This window comes from Dermochelys coriacea, chromosome 2 (assembly GCF_009764565.3).
Source record: "Dermochelys coriacea isolate rDerCor1 chromosome 2, rDerCor1.pri.v4, whole genome shotgun sequence".
Taxonomy (NCBI): domain Eukaryota; kingdom Metazoa; phylum Chordata; order Testudines; family Dermochelyidae; genus Dermochelys; species Dermochelys coriacea.
In genome coordinates this window covers 124,382,386-124,395,429 of record NC_050069.1, presented here as the reverse complement: position 1 = coordinate 124,395,429, position 13,044 = coordinate 124,382,386, and the positions used below count along the sequence as shown (strand labels likewise).

General features: G+C 41.6%; 1 protein-coding gene across 9 annotated transcripts in view; it reads left to right on the top strand.

Moving 5' to 3' along the window:
- RELCH (RAB11 binding and LisH domain, coiled-coil and HEAT repeat containing) overlaps positions 1-13,044 on the top strand; it is a 130,796-nt gene that overhangs the window by 68,242 nt on the left and 49,510 nt on the right. For 8 of the 9 annotated variants that reach the window (XR_005290941.2, XM_043508421.1, XM_038388754.2 and 5 more), the window contains 5 exons: positions 3,165-3,236; positions 8,337-8,477; positions 9,341-9,505; positions 10,268-10,415; positions 12,747-12,903. Coding sequence is in view for 8 of the 9 variants with exons in the window: in XM_043508421.1 (XP_043364356.1) it covers positions 3,165-3,236; positions 8,337-8,477; positions 9,341-9,505; positions 10,268-10,415; positions 12,747-12,903 (683 nt within the window). In the remaining variant the exon portion in view is untranslated. The remainder of the gene's footprint in view (positions 1-3,164; positions 3,237-8,336; positions 8,478-9,340; positions 9,506-10,267; positions 10,416-12,746; positions 12,904-13,044) is intronic. The other variant, XM_043508422.1, reaches the window with a different exon arrangement.

Here is a 13,044-nt window from a genome sequence, read left to right as displayed (position 1 = left end):
ATAGCAGTGTCTGAGGACCGCACATACACAATGTGATTCCTTGTGCTCCTGCATGAAGCATAAAAGGGGGCAAAGCTCAGTTCCTCTTACCACCATGGCAGGAAGATGGAATCCCGCAAGTCCCTGATCCTCTGACTCTCTTCAGAGACTCTTAAACCAGTTCTTTTCCAACCTACTGGATGACAAAAATCTTAGTTTCAGTCTGTTGATTCCGCTATACATCTTCCTGTAGAGCGGCATGAGGCACTTTGTGCCAAGCACCATATCTCATGGCAGAATACATGAAACCTCAGGTTTCAAACCCTGTCCATCCTGCAACAGACTGATCCCAATCAAAGATGTCAAAGCCAGTGACTCTCCTGCCTAAGAGAGAGCAGCATCTTGTGCTCTATATGTAAGTAGGTCTCTGTGAGGACCTGCAAGTCCAGTGACTCTCTGTTTAAGCTACATCTGTTTGAAACAGTCCATGCAGGTAACTTTGGAGTGACAGTTACGATCAGAGCAAGACCAGATAAATCACCATTGGTGCTCCCTGGAGCACACATCATGGCGTGGGTTCAGGCAGTGGAAGGGAAGGCCAAGAGAGCACTGACAGAGTTGGCAGAGACTGCCTCAGTGTTGACTGTCCAAGTACACGCTACTCTAGTTCCTATACCCAACTGCCTCAAAACCAGCACCTCAATCATTAAATTTGGTACCGACACCCACTCCTAAATGGGACACCAACTCAGTCAGACCAAGCTAAATAACTCCAAGACCAAAGGGAAATCCCAGAGGGAGAAAATGAGACATCACTCCAAAAAGGGAAAAAAAACCAAGCAGTCAGTCAGGCGAGAGACCCAGCACCAATCCCAGTATTGGTTCCCATGACTGAGCTGAGCAAGGAGCTGGGATATCTTATAGAGGTGTCTGTATCGTCTCTAAAGATGTTCCTGGTATGCTACCTTTTAAAGAAGGGATACTATTCTTTTTCATTGCAGACTAATTCCTTGTCTCCAACATCAAGCAAAATCAATCTATCTTGCCATCAGAGAATGATGCTAGGAAGGATATCAAGGAGCCCCATTCAGAGTGTCAGTACAGGAGTGGTACCTGGCTAACCAGTTTCACTATGCCAATACACTTATAGCATGCTAAATAGACCCCAGTGGTCTTATTGGAGACTGTCCACCCATGTGTCCGAGCAGATTAGCCTCCCCTATTTCTGAGAAAAGGAGGAGATCACGTGCTCTGATGGCACCACACACCAAAACCAGACGTGGATCTGGACCCATGGGAACAGGAGATGATAGAGGGACAATGACACCCGTCATCCTCTTCCCAACGAATCCTCTTCACTGGATGCAGTAGTAGTACCAGCAGCAACAGAGGACTTTTAGACTTCCTGGACCTCCTGTCTCAAATTGCGGAGACGCTGGACGTTAAGGCTACATTCATGCAAAAAAAGTCTCACAAGCTCCTTGGTGTCCTAAGTGTGCTGACACAAGCCAGGATTGCCCTCCCAAATAATGAAGGAATCTGATAACTGTCAAATGAGACTTCAGAGGCACCAGCCACTCTTCTTCCTACCTCCAAGTGCTCAGAGAAAAAGTATCGGATGCCCCCAAAAGGATTTGAGAACTTTTACACTCATCCAACCCAGGGCCCTTGGATGCAAGATATGTTCTTCAATCTCATTGTTGCTCCAGTGCCAAACTATCATAGGGCAAATATTCTAATGTTGGGGGATGATGACACTACACCTGTTCAACCCTGATGTCAAAGCCAAGTGCCAGAACTTTGGTTCCACATGGGGCATGAGGCCAGATGCATTCCTTCAGCAGTGGTCCCATGGACATTTATATGCCATTCCACTTTTTCCCCTAATCCCTAGGCTGATCTCCAAATTCAAAAGGAACAAAAACATGATTATTCTCATGGCTTAATACTGGCCAAGGCAGTTTTGGCTGACAGACCTACTACAAATGTCCATCCCATCTTCAGACTACCTGGGCCTGATTTTGCACCACCACAGCCAGTTCTGTGACCTGAAGTCATTGCATGGTTGTTGGCTGGTTGAGTACCACAGATAGTGACAGTCCTCTACAGATCCAGGAAACCCTGATACAGAACATGAAAATATCTACCAGAAGAATGTATTCATTTAAATGGAAGAAGTTCTGTATGTCAGCAAGCTAACATGATATAGACTCAGTCCATACCACGATACAAAAGATCCTCAACTACATTTTTGCACTTAAAACAGACAAAGCTCTAGTTCAGCTCTGTTAAGGTCCACACTGCAGGAGTTACACACTTATCTACCTGGCAAAGATAAAACTCTTTCTTAGATCTACATTTAATTTTCCTGAGGCTCTTGGAGCCTCCATTTGAGCCTCTCACAGGATGCATCTTACAATCCCTCATTCTGAAGACTGTCTTACTAGCAGCTATCGTTTTGGCCAGGAGAGTGATTGTGCTTCAGGCTCTTGGGGCCGAACCCCATGTGACATTACATAGGAACAAGGTAGTGCTGAGACGTCGCATAAAGTTCATCCCTAAGACTCTCTCAGAATTTCATCTAAACCAGTCAATTAATCTGCCAAAGCTGCACTCGGCCCCAGGAGAGAAGAAACCGTGCACACTAAATGTATCCAGGACTTTTTCTTTATTACATCAACAGAACTAACCCATTCATATTGTTACCCTGTCTCTTTCTAGCCATAGTTAGACACTCTAAAGATCAAGCTATCTCTTCACCAAAAAAATAAACATTTATATATACATTTTATGTTACCAGCTGACTGGTGTACTTTTCCCAACAAACTTCAAGGCCCACTGCGCCAGAGTGCAAGCAAGATTCTCCACCTGCTTCAGAAATCTGCCGGTATCAGAAATCTATAAGGTGATAGTGTGGAGTAATCCACTGACCCTTATCAAACACTAAGCCTTGGACTTTAGCTGCTAAATCAGCTATCAGGTTTGAGAGAAAGGTACTACAATCACTGTTTGGCTGATACTGCTGATATTCTTCATTTCCCAGGCCTATTGGACACTGCTATTCAAAAACATCTGATATTGCATGCCTGAGACTCGTGTGCTTATAGTGCAGGATCCACACTGAGAACATCTTGAAGAACGACAATTACTATAGAATAAGTAAACATTCTATTTCTCTTCACCAGATTAATCACAAATACCCAGAGAGACGATTACTAGTGGCAGAGTCCTGTGGAGCTCTAGCACCTTATCTTCCTGTAAGTATTTGTATTTACTGCTAACACTTTGTTTGATAGTAAGAGGAAAATATATAGCAGGGGTGGCCAAACAAACTTCAGAAGTTTGAGAGATGGCCGAGCATGCCAGGGCTTGGGGTTTCAGTTCCGCTCCTGCTGAACCCTGAGACTCCTCTCTCCATGGGACAGAAGCCCATAGACCCTCCACCACCCCACTGCAGGGTAGGAATCCCGACTTCCCCTCCCCGCGCAGTCTGATAGGCAGAGAATGGAAGGGGGGATGGGGGAGCTTCACGAGCCTCAGTTTAATTGTAAAAGAGCGGCATGTGGCTCACGAGCCATGGTTTGGCCACCCCTGAACAAATGGCTTTGACTGTTACCCTATCACTTACCACTTTCACATTCAAAGGGGGAAAATATCTTGAGGGATGATGTTGGTTGTAACATTATGTATTCTTCTTTGAGTATAGAAGTGCTCCACTAGAGGTGCTCCACTTCAGGTGTGCTCACACCACTTGCACCTTTAATTGGAGATTTTTGGTGGCTGTGCCCATTTGGCCTATGCATGAGCCCTACACTTCCTCGTGCCCTGCTCTGAGGCTCAATGGGGCTGCATGGGCAAATCACCCACATTTCCTTCTCAGCTGCCTTGGCCTGAGACAGTGTTAGTGTGCCTTACTGTTCAAACCTGACAACTTTGTCTAGTTATCTTTCTTTATTATTTAATCTTATTTTATTTAGGGGGATTTTCTTTTGTTCCCATTCCCCTTTTCGGGGGGACCTTATCCTGTTGAGATAACCATTGCCCTGGTGTATGCCAGGCTCTCTAAGCTTTAAATGGCATGTCTCTTGCTGGGAGGCCGTCTGGGTCAGTGACATGCATTCCCATTGTATCCGCTGTTGGAGAAAGTCTTGTATCCTGCAAAAGTGCTCCATTTGCTCCGCTTTTAAAGGCAGGGCAACGTAGAATCAGTCGTTAAAATCCAGACTCTTAATGATGGAGCGTTTCCTCCAGCTGCCCTCATATCCAGACCAGGAGACACTTCCCCACCCCCTTGGGCATCAGTCTCTGAGTGAACACAATGCCCTCTCAACTTCGGTACATTCACCTGGGTCTACCTGAGGCAAATCCATGAAGACCTGTAGAAAGAGGAGCCAAGAAAAAAGAAAACCCACTTTGGTCCCTGTGAAGTAAGATTGCCACAGAGACCTCTGGGTACAGCTGAGGCACCAGATGCTGTTGGTACCAACATTATGTCCAGAGCTTCAGGCTCCTCTGAGAATAAGGGCAACAAACATGCCTCGGTACCAAGACTCTCGGCATCACAGAAGCAGAACACTGCAACAAGAGAACCTAAGCATTCTATTTCTAAGAGAACAGTGCCCACAACTCCTTCTGTATTGTTTGTATTAAAATTGACCCCCTAAAACTGCATTGGTACCAGGAAGATGCTACGCTTCTCATACAGTCTCGATGCCTCTCTAGGCATCCTCATCAGTACCAACTAATTTTGGCTAGAAGGAACTTTCCAGATGAACTTATACCCTCAGTACCAATAGTGGAACAGGGCCCCATTCTCCAAGCCCACTTTGGTACCACAGGAGTTCAAATTCTCTGGGGACTTACTTGTTTCAGAGGAATTGGACTCTCCCTTGTTAATGGGTGACAAAAGATTGTCAGTACCGAAACAGCCATAGTCTCCAAGGCAGACCCTTCCCCACTACTGCTTGATTCTCCCAACACCTTCAGTGAGTGCTGGGGCTCCCTACCTTAATGAGGAGGAATTATCCTCCAATTCAAATGCCTCAGTCCAAGATTCCCATACTCTTCAGAGGAATTGGACTCTCCCTTGTTAATGGGTGACAAAAGATTGTCAGTACCGAAACAGCCATAGTCTCCAAGGCAGACCCTTCCCCACTACTGCTTGATTCTCCCAACACCTTCAGTGAGTGCTGGGGCTCCCTACCTTAATGAGGAGGAATTATCCTCCAATTCAAATGCCTCAGTCCAAGATTCCCATACTCTTCAGATAAGGGAACTCCTTCCTGACACTTTTAAGAAGAGCAAGAAGTTGCATCAAAGACAGACCTGTATTCCCACAACCTGGTTTGAGCACCAATGATGTAACCCCAATGCCTTTTGGACCCCCCAGTGGCAGTACCATGATCCTTGGACTGCATATTAACAGCAGTTTTCTCTTGCCCCTAATCTTTCTTGTGGGGACAACAGGGGGAGATGCTCAGGCACAAGAGTCCTTTGAGGAACTGGAGGCCAGGGCAGATAAAGAGGCCAGTCTTCAAATATTTCTTCATCTTTCCAAGATTAGGTGATTTCCCCATCCTCCCCCCCCCCCACCTGTCTATGGCTGATGACTTCAGACACTTCCAGGAGTTAATGAACCGCTCTACAGATCCTCTTTTGGAAGAGGTCAGGGATTCGCAGCATAAGTTCCTGGATATTCTTCAACTGACTCCCTCTACCTGAGTTGCCCTGCCTGTTAATGAGGCCCTATTGGATCCTGCCAAATCCATCTGATGGAGCCTTGCGACGATACCAGCAGTATGCAAATGGGCCAGTAAGAAATGTTATGTTCTGGCTAAAGACTCAAATTTTTGTTCACCCATCTAGCACCAAACTTTGTGGTTGTGTAGGCAGTGAATAGGCATGGCAGACAACACCATGGAAAAACCACACCATGTAATAAGGACCAAAAACATCTTTATCTATTCGGCAGAAAGACATACTCATCTGTGACTCTTCAATTTAGGATAGCCAACTATCAAGCTTTCATGACAAAGTACAGTCATTAAAATTATGCCAAATTCACCACCTTTCTTGATCATCTGCTGGCTGATTAGCTTGAGCAGCTTCAGGCTCTGATTAACAAGGTTCAGCTGTTAGCTAGAACAGAGGTTCTCATACTGTGGTCCATGGACCAGCAGTGGTCTGCAAGCTCCATTCAGGTGGTCTGTGGATAGGTCCCTCTAAGGTGTGTGCCTGGATGGCCACACATCAGAGAATGAAGGGCCACCCACCTAATTAGTAGACCCGCACAGGCATGACTCCACTAATTAGGTGCCTGGACCCTAGAGAAGATGCACATGTAAGGAGAGGTGGGGACCTTGGGGGACATAGAGGATTGGTGGGAGGGGGCAGTGGGGTAAGAAGAGGGTGTGGGGGGTATTTGGGATGTGCAGGTGTGTGGCGGCCAGAGAAAGAGGCAACTTTCCCTAGGTCCAGGGCTGCGGCTGCCAGGGAGTGATGGCCCTCCTTCACAACCCAGCTCAGTGGCTGCCGTGGCAGGGAGACCCCCCGCCCCTTCCCATCCCCAGCTTGGGGACTGCCATGGCGGGAGAGAGAAGGAGAGACCCCCCACTCCCCTTTTCCAGACCCAGATCGGGGGCTGTCACAGCAGGTGAGAGAGGGCAGATCCATTGCATTAGAAAGGTAAGACTACTGTTATTAAAACATGAGTTATGTGCTTTTATTTGTAGAACAAAAAAAGTTTATTACTACTTTTTTTTATATAGTGCTTTTATCCAAAGCGCTTTCCAATAGTTAGCTAACGGTACTAACAGAATTTGGAAAGATTATTAAGTGGTCCACTGAGACTCTCAGCAATTTTCAAGTGGTCTGCAAAAAAAAAGTTTAAGAACCACTGAGCTAGAACATTGTTACAGGTCTCGTTGGATTCAGCCAACACTACCACTTGATCCATCTTGACAATAGTGGTCATGCGAAGGGCATTCTGACTCCAGCTGTCTGGATTCCCAAGGCAGGTCGAAAACACGGTTGAGGATCGTCCCCCTTTGATGGGCTAAAGCTATTCACTGAATCCACTGATGAGTCCTTGCATACTACTAAGGATTCCAGAGCCACATTAAGATCCCTTCAGATTTACACACCTACAAACAGTTGGTGGATCCCAGACAACAGTGATCCTGTCCCAGTTCATTCTCAGAATTCCAGAGATGTTATGAACTGCCCAGGAAGAAATCAAGGTTCCAGAGAAAGAGACCACCTGCTTCCTCTGCATCTGCTACCGAACGCTTATAATTTAAGCATCAGTTTTGATGTGCTGGTTTTGGGCCTGGAACACCACAAAACCAAGCTGCATCTACACCATTCTGTGTACCTTCTGCCATTTGGAAACACACTCTTCTACTTTCTGTCCACAAGTGGGAGAATCACATCAGGCAAATGATGCTGGAAGTTATGAGTTCAGGGTATGCAATCCATTTTACCTCCCTCTCCATACCTACCCTGATAAAGAGATTAAAATAACCAAAATTCTCACTGTCTTCAGGACAAAATGCAAAACGCATCTATATGATTTACTTTCAGTGGGACATAAGTAAATGTGTAAGTGCTTTCCTGAATCAAGACCTATATCAATTGATTTTGATAAAAGAATTCCTCCATTAGAGGAGAAGTGATATCAGTCTTACTACTGTAACTTATTTTCTGTAAGTGGCTCAGATACCATAATGACCGTGGTAGAAATATCAAGAAAATAAGTGTTCTTATTCGATGTGAAGGGAAGAACTGTTCTATCTCAGATGCTACTACATGTTAATTGTTGGCAAATAGTTTTTTTTAATGTTGACCAATATTTTAGGTTAAAATCTAAGGGTTTTTTAATCTGACATCCAACTGCCTGGCTAAACCATGTTATAGCACAAGTTAGATGCTGAACTTTTTTTGTAGCCAAAATTGCTATAATCAGACCAGTATGGTAAAGGCTAAGAGTTATCAACATTCAGTAAAGTTGTATCACTTTCCAGGATATGATTTATATTATTTCTAGATGTGTTGCCAGAAAAGTCAGCAAGAGGTTATTGCATACTTTCTATGTTTTCACAATATATGATTCTTGTTGGTAGTTGGAGGACTTGGGTTCTATGCTTAGATTCACAGTAGACTTTATATAGTGGGACTTGTGGAAGTTGTTGGTACTCTATCTCTATGCAGCATCCCCATCAGTAAAAATGACAATAATACTTTACTTAATCACAAGAGTATCGTGAGAATAAATTTCATTGTTTGGAAGTTGCTATATAGGTGCAAAGTATTTACTCAATTTACATATTTAACAGATATATTTTTCTCTTTATATTTAGAAAGAGATTCGTAGTTCATTGGTGCTTTCCATGCTGCAACAGATGCTAATGGAAGATAAGGCAGATCTGGTCCGAGAAGCTGTGATCAAAAGCCTTGGTATCATCATGGGATACATAGATGATCCAGACAAATACCAACAGGTATCATTCAGGGCTAAAGTCCATCTGTATATAATAATTGTTATGATGCATCCATGCTTCAGACATTTTTGAATATAGTATTTTTCATGTAAATTACTCACAATTAGTCACTGTGACCAAAAAAGGAGGAAAAGTTACATTTCCAGTTATCTGTAGTATCTCAGGGATGAGCTTCATATAGGGTACTTTCTTCAACTTGTCCTTCTGTTTTTCACATTGAAGAGCAGTTACACTTCAGCCCCAATACTTACTTGCATAAATCTGTAGGGACAGTGCCTAAGCATGATATGTTAAGGCTCTAATACAACTTTTTAATCTCTTGCAGTAATAATCCCTTTTTGTGGCATCATAATTTACCTAGCGAAGTTTCAAAATGAAATACTGAAAATATATAGCACAGCGTGTACAGAAAATATATAGTGTAGTATTTATATTATATAATAACAGTAGAATATTTTCAGAATAGAATGTTTTCCAGTTGTATTTTTTTAAGTTGGTGTTTAAAGTCTGTTCGTATCCATCTTCTTATGTGAGTGTCTTTTCACCTAGCTAACTTCACCCTTGCCAATGTTTGGTAATTTAGCTTATATTCACTATTTTTTTTTAAAGAGTAAACTAAAGGAGGGAAGAAAATTACTTGTTTGAGGGTTGCTGATACATATCAGTTTTGTGGGTCATCCATATACTACAGAGACAAGTACTTTTTATATCGTTTAATAACTCTAAAATAACAGATAGTAATCTAACCCTTCTAAATGCACATTTCCTCACTGCTTGAGATATATTCTGTTTTTTGTAATCTGCATTTGGAAAAATGATATATACACAACATTTGTAATATGTGCTTTACTGTGTTCTGCCAGGGTTTCGAACTGCTGCTTTCAGCTTTGGGAGATCCCTCAGAACGAGTAGTTAGTGCAACACATCAGGTATTTTTACCCGCCTATGCTGCCTGGACTACAGAACTGGGAAATTTACAGTCGCATCTTATACCTACACTGCTTAATAAGATTGAAAAGTTACTCAGGGTAGGTGTTCAATTCATACATCTCTAATTAGATTTCTTTCTATGTATCTTTATCTGATATGCACACTTAATTTTCATATCACTTAAAAAAAAATACCAGTTCCTACAGTGGTTTCTGGGGAGAATTCTTCAGGAGATTTTTATGTTGGGATTTCATAGCTTTTGTTCTGAAGCATAATCTAATTATTTTTTCTTAAGACCTTGCAGTCAACATGCCTAAATTTAATGGAAATGATAGGAAACAAACATTTAAATGGACTGAAGTAATCAAAATGGATAGTACTAAAACAAAATGAAAACATTGTCAAGAAATAAATAGCAAGATGGAAAGGCCTCATTCTTATCTCAAAAGTGCAGATCATGTATTTTTGAATTCTCAACCAATGGGTGGGTTTGTGAATTCTTGTCCAGCACCTGTATGAAAGTTGCATTCTTAAACTATTAATCTTGATCCTTCAGAATATAAGAATGATAATGGAACCACTTTCAGAACTAATACAAAACTTACTTATTTTTATTTAATTCTACTGTTTTTTCTAACACATAAAGAGGTAGACGCACACACAAAAATTGTGAAATTAATCTTGCTCTTGCAGGTATGGAAGGAGTGTGCAAGGAGTGTTTCTGTTGAGCGTTCTTGAGAGAGACTAAAATACTGTGATGATAGGGGATCGATAATTGCCATTATCTAATTTACATTTAATTGACATTAAACCAACAAAAAATATGAAAACCCTTAAAAAACCTTATACTTGTATTTCAGGAAGGAGATCATGGGCTGGATGAACATAAGCTACACATGTATCTTTCTGCTTTGCAGTCCTTGATTCCTTCACTATTTTCACTGGTACTACAAAATGCACCTTTCACAAGCAAAGCTAAGCTCCAGGGTGAAGTGCCACCAATAGAAGGTATCTAATTCATTAAATACTATGAAAACTTTCTCTAGAATCCAATTGATAAATCTAACATCAATTAATAATAAATACATAGAAAAAAGCTAGAAACTCTATAGGGTCAGGTGAAGCTATTTTAGTTGAAATATATGAGTCTGTAGAGTTCTTATGTAGAACAGTGGAAATTGTAATGTAAAACTTTGTAGCTTTATATATCCTCACTGTATGTTTAGCATTATGGTTTTAGGTTCAAACCCAGGAACCTTTTTTTAATCTCAAACTTTTTCATGTGCTGTCACTGCAAATCTGTTTTAGTAGTACATCTCTGGAGTTGTCTGAATTTCCCTTAATGTAACCAAGCCAACGGAGAGACTTATTTGCTCCCAGGACTAACTTGTAAAGCTTTGTCATGTCCTTTTTCTCTTTGTTCCTCTCTCTCTCTCTCTTTTGGTGAAACTACATTTTTTTTTTCCCCCATTTTACTTAAGAGTTCAGATCTAGTAGCAACAGTAAGCTAGTATGTTCAAAGAAACAGGAAAATCTTAATGAACTACAGATATTGTCAATATAAAAAGAGTCCAAAAGGGTAGCCATTTATCTAATAACACAATATATCAGGTTTGAGAGTAGCAGCCGTGTTAGTCTGTATTCACAAAAAGAAAAGGAGTACTTGTGGCACCTTAGAGACTAACAAATTTATTTGAGCATCCGATGAAGTGAGCTGTAGCTCACGAAAGCTTATGCTCAAATAAATGTTAGTCTCTAAGGTGCCACAGGTACTCCTTTTCTTTTTACAATATTTCAGGGAGATTGTAATGGGGGTCAGAGGCACTTGCTGTTGAGCTGTACAGTTTAGGGCTAAGCCAACCCTGATTACAAGATGCTCCTTACCTGAGATTAATCAGGTGATTCTAACTTAAAAGGCAGCAGGGTGTGGTTGAGAGTATCAGAGACTGCCAGAGGCAGAAAGCCTAGAGGAAGCTCAAGAAACAGAAGCCTGAGAATCTATAGCTGGCTTGAAGAAGCAGCTGCAGGGAGTAAGATGGGCTTCTGCAGAGATAATGAACTATGATCCAGATAAGGAGAAGAGGGCTGGGAATCCCTCACCCCTAACTATGGGGAGTGAAACACCGGATTGGAGTTGAGGCCTTCCTGGGAAGTGTTCCTGTAGACTGGGTAGAGTTCGTTTGAGGATCCCTGTGAAGCAAAAACACTGCAAAGGCACCCCAATCACAAGTAGGGATCAGGAGATAGTACACACCTACCGTACTATATGGATGATTTTTCAGATGCCAGTTTCGTTATATGGTTTTCCTTCGCTTATCCCAAATTAATACTTTTTTCCCCTCTCACCTGTGTAAACCAATTACATAATGTAATCACAAAAAGAAAAGGAGTACTTGTGGCACCTTAGAGACTAACACATTTATTAGAGCATAAGCTTTCGTGAGTAATCAGAAGCTGTCTGCTGTTAAGTTTCAGAATTTAGCTAGAGTGACAATTTCTCCTTTATTAGAGACACAAGGTAGGTGAGCTCGAAAGCTTGTCTCTCTCACCAATAGAAGTTAAGAGATCCAATGGTCCAATAAGAGATAATACTTCATCCACCTTCTCGGTAATATCCTGGGACCAACATGGCTACAACAACACTGCATACATACATAAAGGAAAAATCTCATATATGCAATTTCCATTGATCTAGTAACTTCTGATGGAATCACAGTATGTTCTTTTTGAGTGAATTCAGCAATAGGGGACATCGTGTCCTTATAGTTGAACTTTTTTGCAGGGTACAATTATATACCTGTTCAGGAGGATTTGAGAGTATAAAAACAAAATTAAGTTAATATAATCCATAACCATTATGTTAAAAATATTGTCTTAGGTTCATAAGCTTGCCTCCAGAATTCTCCTTAGCCTTCTTTTTATGTTTTGTAAATTGATGAATTTTAGCCTCAGAAGAAGTTTTGTGATCAAAAACATAGAATTCCCTTCAGATTAATATGGAAAGAAGGAAATAGTCTTGTGATTTAAAGCATAGTACAGGGAATCAGGAGACCCAGTTTTCTATTTCTTGCTCCTCCACAGACTTGCTATGAGATCTTTGGAGAATCTCCTAGTCTCTCTACTTCCTACTTTTCTACCTCTGTTTCCCCATTTGTAAAATCCCCACCTACCTTTATAACTTAGACTTGACCTGTTTATTTCTATAAAGCACTTTGATAGCCTTAGATGGAACATGCTGTAGAAGTTCAAATTAATAATTACCATTTTGAATTATTGATATCACGTCAAGGTTATCTTTTGCTCTTTTTTTAACACATGGTTTGTCTTCTGCTGTTACAGTGACTAGATTCCCTCGGCCTGTGTCACCTCTTCAGGATGTGGCTACTATCATTGGAAGCCGTGAACAGCTAGCTGTGCTGCTGCAGCTTTATGATTACCAACTGGAACTTGAGGGTACCACAGGCTGGGAGACTTTGCTATGGGTTGTCAATCAACTGTGAGTGTATCTGTTTTTCCTGCCCTCCTAATACAAAACTTTCATGCCTTCTAAATAGTTATTAGTGAAAAGTTCAGGTTCTTTTCATTATCTTAATATTTAACTGTAATTCTTCTTTACTTTGCAAACCTAAAAACCCTA